General features: G+C 41.3%; 1 protein-coding gene across 11 annotated transcripts in view; it reads left to right on the forward strand.

Annotated features, from left to right (window-relative positions):
- Positions 1 to 216: 216 nt before the first annotated feature.
- The window catches only part of Ldb2 (LIM domain binding 2), a 346783-nt gene continuing 331022 nt past the window's right edge, over positions 217 to 15977 (forward strand). For 3 of the 11 annotated variants that reach the window (XM_052198887.1, XM_052198889.1, XM_052198890.1), the window contains exon 1: positions 222 to 653. In XM_052198887.1, the coding sequence (XP_052054847.1) occupies positions 522 to 653 (132 nt within the window). In that variant the 5' untranslated portion in view covers positions 222 to 521. Of the gene's footprint in view, positions 654 to 15977 lie in introns of all 11 variants that reach the window. The other 8 variants (XM_052198883.1, XM_052198885.1, XM_052198881.1 and 5 more) reach the window with 6 other exon arrangements.

Raw genomic sequence — 15977 nt, forward strand, 5'->3', positions numbered from 1 at the left:
CCTCTTGTCAGACTATGAGGAGAATTATATTTTTGAACTAGTCTACAGTGTGGACAGGAAATGACCTCTTCACCAACTGCTTCTTTAAAAACAAGCAGTTGGAGCCTCTAGCTATCCAGCTCTCTCTCTCTCTCTCTCTCTCTCTCTCTCTCTCTCTCTCTCTCTCTCTCTCTCTCAACTCCCTCTCCCCCTTCTCCCTCCCTCCTTCCTTCCCTCCCTTCCTCCCTCCCAACCTCCAACCTCCGCTCTCTCCCTCTCAGAGCTCCAGCGCTCCCTCCCTCCCCTCCCGCGCTCCCTCCCTCCCTCCCTCCTCGTTCCCTCTCCTCTCTCGCTATAGAGGGCTCCCACAGCACTTCTCAGCCAGTGTGCTCAGCCTGCCTGCCTGCCTGCCTCTGTGTGTGTGTGTGTGTGTGAGAGCGTGTGTGCGTGCGCCTACTTTGTACTGTGAAGAACACAGCCCATGTGCTCTGCATGGACGTTCCTGATACTCTATTAAGCTTGATTTTCGACAAGCAGGCAAGATGTCCAGCACACCACATGACCCCTTCTATTCTTCTCCTTTCGGCCCATTTTATAGGAGACATACACCATACATGGTACAGCCAGAGTACCGAATCTATGAGATGAACAAGAGACTGCAGTCTCGTACAGAGGTAAGTTCTTCAACCTTGGCGTGTGTTTGTGGATTTTTTTTTTTAAACTGTGCATGGGCTTTTCCTGGGGTTCTTAGCTGAATTCTGTGGGAAGTGTCCCACCAGCTACTACCACGTAGGTGGAAATAAGCACAGCAGGATGAACCCACGAGTTTGAATGCTGGGTTTCCAGCGACAGTAACTCTTGGAGCTGGGGACAGTTTCTGCCGGAATCTTAGTCTCTGGAAATAGACAAGCCAGCACTTGGTTCACATGCAGAGTCTCTAGAAATGCAGGTTTCCCAGAACTGTGATGTTTACAGGCTTAGAGATGGTCCTGTTTGTTGAGATATAGATTGCAAGGGATTTTGTGGATGTCTGCGTCTGTGGTGTGTGTGTGTGTGTGTGTGTGTGTAATATCATATATACATATATTTGCAAGTGCCAGAGGAAGTCTGGTTTGACCTGAACTTACTTTTTCAAAGTGACTAAAATCGAGGTAAAAGGGACAAGAGAGCCTAGTGTACTTTTCAGAACTCCCTGGAGGTGGGGTCAGGGAAGACACATGTTTGCCTGTGTCTGTGTTAAATTCAGAAACAGGTTGACTGAGGAGGTGGGGATGTCTCTCTGGTGGTTGTGCCTCCCAAAGCTTGGGACAGGAGTTAGCTCCCCATTTAAGCTAGGAACAGTTCGGTACATTTGGGATCTCCACAGAGAGGGAGACTGAGCCTCTCAGGCAGTGAGCCAGTCCGGGACTTCTTCAGAACTTTCCAAATGCAAAACTCCTCGTTCACAATTTAAATATTTAATTTTTCTCTGGGCTGGCTGAGCAGAAGCTCACCTGCTGCGGGTGCTCATCTGCCTGTAAGTTGGGACTTGGTGTTGAAGTGCTTATTGTAGGTGTGTCAAAGTCTCTTGAAGAAACAGAAGTCTCTGGGAATTGAGTTTTCTCTGCATAGTACAAATACCCATAGGAGTCATGCCACAAAGGTGTTGGGGAGAATCGCTTTGGTAGGTAGCTAGATTGAAGATTGACGTTTAACTCTGAGGAAGGATTTGATTAAGTTTGTATGATAAAATAAAACACACTTGCTTTGAATTGTCTGCAGAGCCATAGAGAATTCCTGATGTTTAATGTATTGAATAGGGCTAACAAGATGATGTGACCTGCTTTCTGATTGGCTAACTGCTGGACAAGACTTTGTGTGTGTGTGTGTGGGGGGGGGTGTTTTTGGTTTTTTTTTTTTGTGTGTGTGTGTGTGTGTGTGTGTGTGTGTGTTTTAAAGCCTGGCTGTCTTTATCACTGCTATTTTCTTTATATGTTAATGCACCATGGATGTTAAATATAATTGCTGGCACCTCGCCTCTTCCTAGAAGCCAAAAGCTCCTGTATAGTATAAACTCTGGTGTTTAGAGTGCTGAGCTCTTGGCAGTAAACAAGACTGTGTAAGTGTGCATTGTGTGTGTGTTTGTGTGTGCTTGTGCCTGTGGTGTGTTACTTTATATGTGTGTTACAACTAGTATATTCTATTGCAATCTTTGTAACAGTGTGTTGGAATCTTCAGTCCCTGTCTAAGTTATCAGTGGCAGAGCCTGCTTTCAGAATTGGGAAGACTGAGAACGTCTTAGAGTTGAGGCACCCAGTAATAGTAATAAAATGTTGAATAATTTAATAAAGGAACTGTCAGAAGGAATAAATAAAAAGTTAAAAAATAAAAAATGAAACTAAATACAATTTAAAAACCTCTTTGCTAAGTATAAGTATTTCATAATAATGATTATAATAATGATGATGATGATGATGATGATGATAATAATAATAAAGACCATAGCCCGGGATAGACTAATTCTTGAACCCAGGATTGGAACAGAACCTGTGTCCTGCTTGCACGTTAGAAGGTTGTTGTGGTTTTGTGGATGGTGTTTTCCCATCCTCCTGCTGGTTGAATAGCTATTCTTGGGTTTTGGGTGCTTCTGAACCCTTCCAGAACCCTGGGCAACTATCTTTGAGCTGGAAGACTTCCCATCCATCCTGGTCTCCTTACAAATGCCTAAGATGGAATAGATTCCCCACTGTTTCATGTTTGAGATGTTTGGAAAGTGACCCATTAGGAGTATGCATTTCTAAAATGACACATTAATCTTTCTTTAGAGCTGAGCCCAAGAACTTCCAACTTTTAGATTACAGGCTATGACTGCAAGATTTTGCTCTGACTAGAACTAAAGAACCAGGAGAAGCAAGCTTGCTTTGACAAATCTTTGAGTTTTTAACTCTCATCCTGACATCAAAGTACTGTGAGCTATTTTTTCAGTGTGCTCTGGGACAGCCTCCAATCATGTACCCTCTTATTTAGTCTTTCAAAAATAATTAAATACACAATTACATTGACACCTTTGTCTCAGTACAAGAAATGTATTTTCATAGCATGTAAAAAAAAAGACAGTAATCATTAATTGCTTCTACTGTATGTATATATCTGCATATATATATTCATATTAAATATTAAAATTTGATAACAATGTATACTTAGAGGAAAAAATAACTTTGCACAAAAAAGTTAGAGGTAGCTTTACAAGTGGTGTTCTTTTTAAAACTAATGCAACCTGAATAGAAGCTGGTTACAGTCACCATATATTGCAAGACTGACCCATCTGTTCACACATAAAATTAAATAGATTGTTGAGCCATCACCTTTACTATTTAGTCAATGCCTACAATCATAAACATTCTCTCACACTCTGTCTTTTTCTTCTCACTCTTCAGTGCATGATAGACTATTATTTTATCACCTCCTGGTTCTCTCTCTCTCCTTCTCCCTCTCCCTCTCCCTCTCCCTCCCCCCCCCCTCTCTCTCTCTCTAACTTTGTATTCTCTTTGGAACATGTACTCAGCTAAGAAAAAATTACTACAAGTAATTCTAAAGACCTCTGTCCTTAAAAAACAAAAGGTAATAACTAGTACGAAGCCATGAAGTCACTCACTGCCCTTGTGTGATTGACCTCTAGCATATTCACCCATGGACATTTCTTCCAGTTAAATCAATGTCCTTTAGATTCTGGGTTGTATTGGTTTAAGGAGCACTGGGTTGGGAATTAATACTATTTCTAGCTTGGTCCTGTCACTAGCTAGTGATTGTGAAGTCTGGATTTCCTCACCTGCAAATCGTCTGCCATATCCCTTGAATTTAAAAACTCAACAAGGTTTGCCTTACTATGAGAAAGTATTAAGAAACTGGGTAAGGACTGCAGACATTATGTTCTGTGAGTTGTATTTAGTTCAAACTTACAAATGGTAGTGAAAGAATCAGCTATTTCTGGAGAAAACTGGAAAACCTGGGTCCTGGCAGGCTTGGCACAGCTGGTGCCAGGATAGCAAACCATTCCTGGACTAAGTAGGTTTTCAAATAACCTTTTCTGAGTAGCAGACCTGGGCTTCCTGGAGATAAAGCAGGGTGGGGGTGGGAGAGAGGACTCCAGACCCCTTGCCATTGAAATTCCAGTGACAGCTCTATGTCTGTGAGGGGCCTGGTACCCACCCCCCCACGGGGCTGTCTCTGAAAGCTCTCACCTCTCTGCGCCCGTATTTATTTTATTATCATGAGGGCATTTAGCTCTCTGATCTTTGTGGAAAAAACAAGAGTTTAAGAGCTAGTGACCTAACCTCTTTAGAAAGGAATATGAGCCCATTAAAAAAAGTAAATAACAAATATTCAAATCTCTTTTAAATGCAGATGCCTGTTCTAGGAAGTAAAAGTCTCTTCACAACATTAACACCTTAGTAGATTTGGGTAAATGTGTGAAGTCCCCGCCCCACCCTCACCCCAACCCCCATCCTACACCCACAAAGCTCTCACTTTAAAATAAAACTAAGAGAAACTTTGAGATGTGCCACGGTTGGGCAGTAGAGAAAATGTTCCATTTTCCATTTAGCATGCTACCATAAATTGACCCCCATGTCTTCTAGAGTCCATTTATTTGAATGGTTACACTGTGCAAATTTCTTTTGGGAGAACACGGCTACACAGCTTAGACTACAGTTATATAGTTTAATTTAACATGGCACAGAGATTCCAATCAGAGAGGACATAAAAATATCTTCTAAAGACTTCAGAATTTGGTCTGTGGAAAGCTACAACAAAACAAAAACAGTCTTTAAAAAAAAAATCCTGAGGTCTACACTGTGAAAGAAAAAAGTAGGTGTGCTGTCTGAGAGCCCTGGTGAGTATGAATCTGAGAGGAGAGATTGACTAATATTGGATTATTGTAGAATTTAAGTCAGGTCATCCAACTGATTTAGCACAGTTCTTTGTTACTGTAGATAAGTTCTCAGTGTCTTATTTCTTTAAAACCAATGGCCAAGAATGTTTCCATTTCAAAGATGTTTTGAACTCTACTTTTCCACATTGTCACTGCACTAATTTTAATAAAATTACATAAAGCAGCAGTAACCTGCCGTGTCCTTATGTTTTGAATTTTTCTTCTTTTATCAACAGTAAAACATCCTATTGCGAATGAGAAAACTGTGACTACTATAGAAAGCAGTTCACAGGAGGGCTTTAGTCTAATTATAGTCTTGAGTTTTATACCATTTAATAGGAAGGCTTCAAAATGTTTGAAGACCTTAAAATTCAAATCGACCTTTTTTTTTTTTCACCCTTCCTCAGCTTAATTCTAAAGCGCCCTGGGGATGGGCGAGAGGGTGTGTGCTCGCTTCGCTCTCTTTTATTTTAGCTCCATTTGTATATTCTCAGTCCGGGGTTCCAGCTTGTAGCACCATGTTTATTCACAGAAAAACTTAGTACCCTCGATGGTTCCCACGGAACGCGGACCCAAGGAGGTCAGCTACTTTGGACAGGTAGAGAAGAAGGAAACTGTTTTGTAAGACTTAGGTGATCTCTTCCCCCTAGGAATTCAGAAAGAAAACTTGCCAGTACCCTGAGCTACATTATATGACAGAGTTTTCAATGATCAGTTAAAAAAAAAAAAAAAGGAAAGACTGCCCAGGACTTTCTGAAGGGGGTTAGGGAGCAGTGGGGGAGGGGCAGGGAATAGCAAGAGCAGCTATTTTGAAAATGTTAACTGAAACCAACAGTGAAGCCTTTAAAATAGGACTTCCAAACTCCTTGTTTTCCAAGCCGCCTTCACGGCTTCAGAAAACAAACTACAGGGCTTGCAAACACAGTTCCCTTCTCCTGAGGTTCCCCCACCCCACCCCATTTTCTTACTATGGGAACTGTTTTTAATTAAAAATTGCTGCAAACTTAACTACTCGTAGGAAGCCAAGAAGAAGAAAAAGAAGAAGAAAAATATCTTTCAACTCCCATGCAACACAGAAATCTTATCAGGTGACATCAACACGCGTTTATGAAGTAGGATTTAAATGTGATGCAAATTTTTGAGTGTTTACTGTTTTGTTTGTGTTTTGGAAAGAAATTGATTTAAATTGTGAGGAGAGTACTGCCAGAGTCTCTTATTGCAAACATCCCCATTATTTTTTTTTCCCCACAAGGAGAGCAGAGCATCCATTTCCAGGAGCAAGCAAACAAAACATAAAACAAACAGCTCTAAACATCCCCTTTGTAAGTGGATAAGGATGAGTTCACAAACTTTTAAATGTAAATTGAGCTGGTAGGCTTCAAAATAATAAGTGATCAAAGTGCCATCTTTTCGAAATATCAAAATGCACAGCGTATAGGAAATGTTTAACTGCTGTCCAAACTACTATGTCCCCCTACTATATTGTGGTTATGACACAGGTTTGTTTTCTTGTGTTTTGTTTTTCATTTATTTGAGCCCAGAGTTATTTTTTCTCTTAATGTAGATTCTGGCTGCATCCATCAAGACACAGGCAAGTCACAATACTTAAAATTCAGTTATTCCTTTAAGAGTTCCCATCCTTCAGGCAGTGACAATATCAGGCTCTGCCAACAGAGAGGACTGAGAACTTTTCTGTCCTGTAGAAGCTTGTGAGATTGGGTGATGGAAAGAGACGTACCATCATGGTGGGGCGCCATGCTGGATGTGTGGCAGTGTATTGTGGGTGTCTTCTGCCTAGGGAAGGCCATCCCAAAAGGCAACTGGAATGCTCATTATTGTTATTTGTGGTGTGTTTACACTGTTGAGGATAGTCCTTGGCAGGGTACATGCTACCTGCTGTATTTCTGCTGAGAGGTAAACTGGGATAGAGATGTTTAGATCATTTGTCTTAGGTAACCCATGTTGCTGCCTCTCAGTCCTTTCCTCTCTGGTGTATCACCTCTAGAAATAGGATCTACCAGCAGGAGTCTTGTTTCACCTCTACAAACATTTTTATTGTTAATGTTTTATCCCAGGAGACATTGACTTCTCAAGAGAGCTTAGGGAGTAACTCTCTGGTATGATATACATGACTGATCTGAATTGGAATAGAGCAAGATTCTTCTGTTTGTTTGTCTGTTTGTTTTGTTTTGTTGAGGCAGATTTTTTCTCTGTGTAGGCTTGGCTGTCCTGGACTTTGCTTTGTAGACCAAGCTGGCCTTGAACTCATAGAAGTTCTCCTGCCTCTGCCTCTCCTTCCAAGTGCTGCAATTAAAGATGATAGTCACCATGGCCAGGCAGGACAGGATTCTAAGAAACCATCTGAAAGACCAGGATGCAGAACAATACAGCTGGGTTATTGGGAAAAACCCTGAATCATGTGCTCTATAGAAAAACACTTTATGAGTTCATTTTACCAGAAGGGTCTCTGAAACTGTAGACTCTTATGCATGGCCACCTGATAGTTTTCTTTAAATACATATTCAAAATTTACTTAACATATAACTACTTTTCACTCCAGTGGTTAACTGCTAATGCTGATGTTTGGATTGTCTTTGCTTGTTCACTGTGTTTTAGGGAACAGTGCTCTAATATAAAGCTCTGGGTAGCCTGATACTCATGCAGCCCAGCCTGGTCTCACGTTGAACTTGGATCAGCTTCCTCAGTGCTGAGGTTATAGGCATGGCCCAGGCCTGACTAGGGGTTAATTTAAACAGTAGCAGAATGACAAAAGACAAGATTGCAGCTTTGGTGGCTTCTCAGTTGCCAAGAGGAGCCAAGATAAGTATTAGGAGATTAAAGTGGAATTCAAATTTGGATAGCATGGGCTTCCTTTGCAGATAATCAATTCGGAACAGGAGGGGACATAACTCCTATGTGTGAGTATTTTCTTGCCCCATTCAATCCATTCCCAAATTGCAGATGCTGTGTCTACAGCTAATCTCTGTAGTTCTTTGAGGGAGAAGTAGTTTCTTTTCCCAAGTTTGCAGCCCACTCTGGCTACCTTTGGGACCAGTGTCTTTAGAGTAGATGCCTGCTTCTGACTAGAGATAAGAGGAATCTCCTCCTTTGATGCTCTGCTGTGCCTGGTATGCATGCACACTGCTTTCTCCTGAAGAGTTAAGAAAGAGAGGACAAAACTGCTGAGTCCCCATAGGAACATCCAGGAATCTCAAGGGGCTGGACTTTATGCCTTCTCTCGTGCATACCCATAGGTGAAGCCCTGTTCATACTGTGCAGATCCTGGCTGCCTACACCCTATAGCTACACCCTGCAGCTGCAGTCTGCATTAATATCAGCTGGACCACATTCCATCAGTCTCCTTTGCAGTTTCAGCCTTCCAATTAGAAAGAGAAAGCAGAGGATTAGAGTGGGCAGAGCCTTCTGAAGAGGGTCCTTCCTTGTCTTGGTGATGTTATGGTCTCCCCACCCCCACCCCATTTTCTTTTCTGTGGTCTGTGCTCCCTGCTCCCACCCCACTTTACAATCGCTTCTCCTTAGAAAGCCCAGGTGATATTTTTGGTGCTCTCCCCTCCCCCAGAAAAGCCTTGTAAGGGCCTACTCTGGCGTTAAGGCCAATCTACCCATGCCCTTCCTTGCCCAGAGGGATTTGTTAATTTGCCCAGTTGCTCAGTGTCTCATCTCAGCCTTTGCCCTCTACTGAGGACTAGGCCAACAGTCTCCTCCTATAGAATAACTCATATCACTAATAAAACACGTAATTTGGATTAGAATTTGCTTGTGCACTGGCCTTCTTTACAGGTGATCAATTTCAAATCGTACACACACATACACACACACACACACACACACACACACAGGAAGGACCACAGTCTCAGCACATAGGATCTTCTCTGATGATCAATTTAAATGTCCCCTTCTCAGAGAGGTGTTTCTTAATCTTGCTCAAGATGGCTCCTTCTGGTCACCTTTTCCTCACATGCCCTCTTTATGTGCTTTATAGGAATCTTTGTAAACTGGTATTTGAAGCTGCTGCTGCTTTTGCTTCTGGCTCCTTCTGCTCCTCTTCATCTTCATCATCACATTCATAGTTTTACTAATTCTTTGAGAATTTCATACAGTGTATATTGATTATAGTCAACTGCTATACCTACTTCCTCACGCCCTTTAGACCTCTGTTCCCACATTTAAAAACAAAACAAAAGAACAAAACCCAAACCCCAAAACCTCAAGTCTGTGCTGACTTTATACCCCTGGATATGGGGTTTTTCAGTGGACTGGTCCATTTTCTGGAAGGCTGGCCTTCGGTTTTTGCTTATCCTTCAGAAAATAAGAAGCTGTATGAGGACAGGGACATAGTTGTCCTGCTACCTGGATGTTACCCATCCCACAGCAGGTAGATGACATGTTGGGCAAGAAAATTAAATTATTTTGTTCCTGTTTAGGGTGACAAGGCATTTGCCATACAACACAATTGCCTGCAGTTCCAATTGGAGCCAATCAGCCAGGGAGACAGTGCTACCTGTAGAACATGGTGCTCTGAGAAAAGGGATCCCCCTGGGTGATAGGAATCTGGTGACTCTTCTGGCTTTTGATTAAAACACTTGTTAGTGATTCTAGAGGTCTTGTTTGGTGTGTCCACAGCTTTCGCCCAGTCTACCTTTCTCTCTTCTTCACCTCTCTCCTCTCGTTCCCTCCCCTTTCCCCTCTCCTCCTGTCCCTTCTCCCAGTCTGGTTCTCCCCCTCCTCCTCTCTCTAGATTTACCTAATTATCGTAGAGATTGTATTTCCTAGATCATTTTTGCATTTGCAAGAATTTCTTTCAGGGCTGCCAAGGAACTTATCTGAGGTGACTAGCACAACATAAAATATGGATAATTTCGTCAGTTTATGATGCTGAGATCTATAATAACACTGCATTTGCTAACTGTATGGTGTGTTTAGGAAGTCTGCTTATCCAAATCAAATTGATGCTTAGCATTTGTGTATGTGTGAAACTTTTGGTAAGGACAGCATGAAAATAATAATGATAATAATAACAACAATAGTTATAATAAATTATTATTATAATTAATATTATCATTGTTATTATTATTATTATTGCTACCAGGTCCTTTCCCACTTCTTTCAACATCATTATTGCTTACATGGACAGAGATTTACCTCTTATGTCGATCTCCTCCTTGCTGTGAAATCCTGGGGAAGTTCCGTAGCTTTTCTGAACCTCAGTTTTTCAGAATGACTTTTTAATGCTGTGAACGGCAGTTACTTACTTGTATCATGCCGGGCATGGAATAGGTGCCAATTGGAACTGTGGCTGCTGGGAATTGAACCTGGGCCTTTGGGAAGCCAGTTGCAATGATGTGCTTGTTCTTTGATCTTTCAGTAAGTTAAATGCTGTGAGCAGGGCAAAGCCCCAGCTTGGTATCCTTACCCAGCTTGATGAGCACAACTCTGTGACATTTCCTGGCTGTGTGCTCTTGGTGCCCTCTATGTTAGTGCTTTTTCTCTTAGGGCTCATCCCTGCTGCGTAGTAGTGATGACACACGAATCATACATTATCGTGTGGAAGAATGATGGCTTGGTAGGGTGCCCATATCTCCCCCCAAGCCCAGATCGTTATTATACCTCAGAATATCCATGGCTACATATTAAATGTTGACCAATATATTAGGTCATGTGCGCTCCATCATTTTTGGGAAAATATTGTGGTTATTGTTCACTCCATCAAAGACCTCAGTGGAGATGACTGAGCATTGAGATGATCCTTATCACTGCCTAAGCTGCAATCCAAAAGAGGGCTGGAGAGCACAGCTCTGCTGGCCTTGACTGACCATCTATTCTGAGAAGGAATACCTCTTAATATGCAACCTGTGAGGGTTGCTCCAAAGGAGCTGGGTCAGCACCGGGAAGCCAGAAGTAGTACCCTCTATGTGGCTAGACTGAAAATAGCCTTCTCACCAAAACATTAGGCTACTTTATGGTTTAGTCCTTCACACAGTAAAGACTCATACTGTGATCAGGGATGCCCCAAGCTGTTCTATGCAGTCTCCCGAACAGAGGTGTCAGGTTCATGGTACTCAGGAGACATGTCACCACTTTCATTTATGTTGTAACATTGTGCTGACTTTCACCCAAATTTCACAGGAGATGACCCTCAATTGTTTAGAGTAAATTCTACATACATCTATCTATTGATGCTACATAATATGTCTTTTCAATACTTCGTCCATAAGGCACTTGTGACTTTTTTTTAATTACTCATTTTTATTTCATGTGCATTGTTGTTCTGTCTGTTTGTATGTATATAACTGGAACTGGAGTTACAGAGAGTTGTGAGCTGCCAGTGGCTGCTGGGAATTGAACCTGGGCTTTGGGGAAACCAGTGCTCTTAACCACTGAGCCATCTTTCCAGCCCCCATACTTGTGATTTTTATTAAGAGTTCGGTCTGTGTCAATAAACAACTATTATCAACCTCTTTGGAGATATATATTGCATAGTTGAATATATTAAATTATTTGTAGATTTCTCTTCCTCCCCCCTCCTTTCTTATAGAGCTTGTTAAATTTTGCTTCCCTATGTAGGTCACTTCTAGGGACTCATGAGGATTGTATCGTGATTCTAAAAAGTTGTATAGACAAGCAAAAACTAAGCCAATAAACCAGGCAGACCATTTGGCGCACACACACACACACACACACACACACACAATAGCATCCATTCCTATGCCTTATTGCTTAATCTATGATTAATCTGCAATTGGCTGAAATTTCTAGCTTAGAACTAGAAAGAAGCAACTGTGCATATTACCTGCTTTTAAAGGTTCTGACCAGGCAGTGTCTATTGCTTTCAAGTTAGTGAATCCTCACCTCTCCGAGCTGGAATAGATGTTGTCTAACATTAAGTCATGATTCTGAAGCAGTCCAGACCCAGGTAGGGTTTTCCCTGACTGTAGTGAGGTCAACTCAGAAGTCATTTCTGGTTTTGCAAGACTTACTCTTAGAAACAAGAAATGAGCCTCTTGCCAGTTCCCAGTGAGCCCTCTCAAACAAACAAACAAACAAACAAATCCTGTAGGCTCCAAGCTTCTTTTTCCTCTTTTTGTTTTTCAAACACCTGAAATGTACTTTTTCTCTGGAATATAAAGCTATTGATGCTAAGACATAGAAATAAGTCATATGTTTTAATCTAAGATCATTTTCTTTGCCAATTTATGTTAAAAGTCATTGCTTGTGCCTTAAAATATGCATTTTTAAATTTTAAAAGCATCCATACATTGGAATGTAAAGAATTTGTAAAGTGCAAGTATGATAAGACAGCAAATAAATATCTTCTTTACTCTTCCCATGCAAATATTGCTGTTAACAGTTTAGTTTTGGATTTAAAGCACCCATTTATATTTGTAAATATACAGAACATTTTACTTTCTTGGAAAAAATTTTAGCATTCTTTTCTATTTAACTTTTGTTTTATGTATTTATTTTATTGCCTTACGTGTATATACAGATATACTTGCACCACATGCATACGAAGGTGAGAGGACAGCTGGAAACAGCTGGCTTCCAGCACTCAGGCATGGGCCCTGGGGATCAAATCAGCTGGTTTAGCTTGCTGTCAGGCATCTTTACCTGCCAAGCCATCTCATAAGCCATGGGCATCCTTATAAGTTCAGCTCTTTTAGCAAAAATAATGAACATTTTACCATGTCCTTAAAACGTCTTAAGATATGATTCTAGTTGTCTGAATTATTCAGGCTTCTCTTTATTTTGTTTTTGAGAACACAGGTGTATACACACACACACACACACAATTATTTGCTTCCTTTTACTGTAGTTTGTATTCACTTCAGTATTCATAGCAATCAGCCTTCTCCCCCAGCAACATGGAGGAATGCAAATGTAAAGGAATTAGTTGGATGTGCGATTTCCAGTACCATTTAATGCTAGTCAGAAACCCTGAACCCAGGGGTTTGGTCCTTTTTGAGACACTGACTTCCCCTCCCCATTTGAGGACAGATGCTATTTTTCTCCCTGCATTTCTTTCTTTTGTATTATTTCCAAGTGAAGAGGCAGAGAGCTTCATACAAAGTTCCATAAATCAAAAGACTTTTGCACGATTCATTGGGAAAGAGGGAGCTGAAATTAATGTTAAGAATCAGTATTGCTCTAGAACTGGTTAGTCTGGATGTAGTAGGTTAATTTATGATTCTGTTTGAAGGACATCTTTTTCAAGGAGAAAGAAGTGCCTCCAAATTGGACTATGTCATGAGGTGTATGGAGTGCTATTTTCTTGTTCTCACAGGATTGAAGAGAACCTTGGGGTCAGATAGTAGCTTATTCACGCCCCTATTCATCCCCAAAGCAATTGATATTGACTGTGTCCAATGACGACATTTTTAAAGGGGCCCAGTTTTCCAGAGCCTATCACTCTGTAATTAGTTTCTGAGTTATCACTGTCTTTATATGGGCAATATACACACTATAAAGCCAGCTCATGCTCTGTGTATCTTTGACAAGGAAATGGCTAATTGTGTAACACCTACCCTGACTTTTGCATTAAGTACTAAACTTGTTGAAGCCCTGCAAATTTATTTCTTTGCTTAGTGGTTAAGCAGCCTTGGGTGAGTCAATGCACCCTTCCGTGTCTTGATTGTCCTCATGGATAATATAGGTAGTGATGGTAGAATTATACCTCTACGTTATGAAGACTGTCAGAGATAAATTTTACAAAGTATTTAGCACAACTCTTATATCATAAAAACATTAACTCCAGTTACTACTATTACTGTGCTTTTCCGTTTGCTCTATGTGCTCCCTCCTTTGTGCATGCTGTTCCTGGTCCAGGGATGGAGAAGACAGTCTTCCTGTCTCATAGGGACTTAATGAGGAGATAGTAGTTTTTTCCTGAGAAGGAAGTCCTTGAAGGATGGACAGGAATCTGCCAATTCAGAAAGGTTGTTTAAAATGGTGCTTTAAGTAGAAGGAACAGCAAATGCAAAAAAATTGAGCCTTGAAAGGTGATGTTATATTTGAAGAGGGAGGCCTTATGCATAGTTAGGGCTTAGGGTATAGATGAGTGTGTGTGTGTGTGTGTGTGTGTGTGTGTGTGTGTGTGTGTAGGATGAGGTTGTTGAAAGTGGTAAGAAATGAATTTGGGTAGAAAGTGAAGGACAGAGTGGAAATAAGACTGGCATGCCCATCCAGGGCTGCTACTGATCTTTGTTACTGTTCTTTATGCTTTAGAGTTGATAAAATGGCCATTAGTAGGGTAAACACAATGCTTTTCCCTTACTTGACTTGGTTTTCCCTTCTGGGAAAGGGGACATCAGTCATCTCCTCTCCATAGGGCAGTTTTAGGGTCTTTCAGGAGAATGGTCCTTTTGGTTCTTCATCCAAACCATGGCATGTAATATGAATTCAATCAGCACTGGCTTCTACTGTCTGACAAAAGGAATACATGAATGTGTGTGGGTCCAGAGAGAAATAATTTGCTCTATCCTCACTCAAAGTAACTATAGAGAAAGAACTGCTGGCTGCCTCATTTCTTCAGAGGAAGGATTTGGTAGATGGAGAGATGCACAAAAGAAAAATTATACATACTTGCTGGCTGGCTGTGCTATTTTTAGACTTGTGTATCTGAGGCAAAGGATAAATTTTCATGTTTTTTTAAAGATGTAAAATTACTGTTAGCCAAGGTTATGTAATTTGCCCAGTGATGCTCTGTTTTTGTGTACCACTGATGTCTCCACTGAGGGGGGAGGGGGGCGGGGCAGAGAACTGCCAGCAGCTATTTTGGAGAATGGGCCTAGGGTCCCCAGATCTGCATCGTTTCCCTCTCAGTAGAATTGGGGACTTTGGAAAGAAAACAGCAGGGGTTGATATGGTTTCTGGAGATTCTTCCTCAGCTGGCAGCCAGAGTGACCCAAGGGTCCTGTAATGACAGGACACTGTGTCAAGGGAGAAGAGAAATGTAGCAAGCTGTTCCTTGCCAAAGCCAGGGAATGAACTTGAATATCTGAGACTCTGTTTCTGTGTCAGTAAAATATAAAACCCAATGAGTTGTCATGAGAACATCCCTAGCACTAAATGAACAATGTAGACAAATCACTCTGTTCAGACTCAGATCTAGGTGGTACCTACTCCCCTACAGAAGTTTCTTCCTTATAAATTACCCACTTGCAGTCTCTGGTTCACTTGGCTGTCTGGAATCTTTCTCATCTCTTCCTCTGTTTTTAAGCTAAGCTGGTGGCCTTGGAGAGGCCTTTCCCTTTCCTGTGCCTCTTTCCTCCTCTGCTCTCCCTGGATTAGACCTTAGAGAAACTCCAAGGACTCCACTGTTCTCTCTTCCACCCTTAGTGGCACTGAGGTGGACTGGTTTCTGTTTTAAATCTGCTACTTTAAACATGACATAAAGGTCCACAGTGAGCTTTGGAGTTTCTGAGGAGCCTTCTCTGCCTGCTTTTCTCCTACCTTCTTGGGAAAGAGAATCTTGCTGAACCAAGGTATGTGGAGGCTCCAGTATCTGCTCAAATTGGCTAAAGCCTAAAGACAAAATGCGCCATGTGCCATGGTTCAGGCACCAGGCACCAGGCACCAGGCAATAGAATCTGCACCTAGTGGATTAGTTTTTCCCTGTCACCATAAAAGCACTGCAAATGCACGGCGCTCTAGAATTGCAAAGTTCAGGGGTGTGCTCTGGACCGTCAGATTTTCCAGAGAGGTTAAACTTCGTCTGAACCAGGACTAGGAAATAAGCTTAAGTAGTGTTAGTTTATTCTGTAGACTGTTAATGCCTGTTGGCTAAGTGCATTAAACTGCTTTGAAATGATCTCTTGTGCATACTGTTTTAGACACTGCTTGCTGGGAGGGTGATTTAAACCTATTTTTTCCAGGACTCAAAACTTTGCATTTATCTGTTGAAAAAAATACTGCATTTGAAACAAATAAACATGAAAGTATAGTTTATTATATTTCCAGGCATTTGTCTAAAGGAAAAAAAAATATGTCAAGACATTTACAGTTAGGAACTGAAATCTAAGCCTTAATTCACTGCATTGTGTTTATCAGGAGCTCAAACCTATATAATATT

This window comes from Apodemus sylvaticus, chromosome 11 (assembly GCF_947179515.1).
Source record: "Apodemus sylvaticus chromosome 11, mApoSyl1.1, whole genome shotgun sequence".
NCBI classification, from domain to species: Eukaryota; Metazoa; Chordata; class Mammalia; order Rodentia; family Muridae; genus Apodemus; species Apodemus sylvaticus.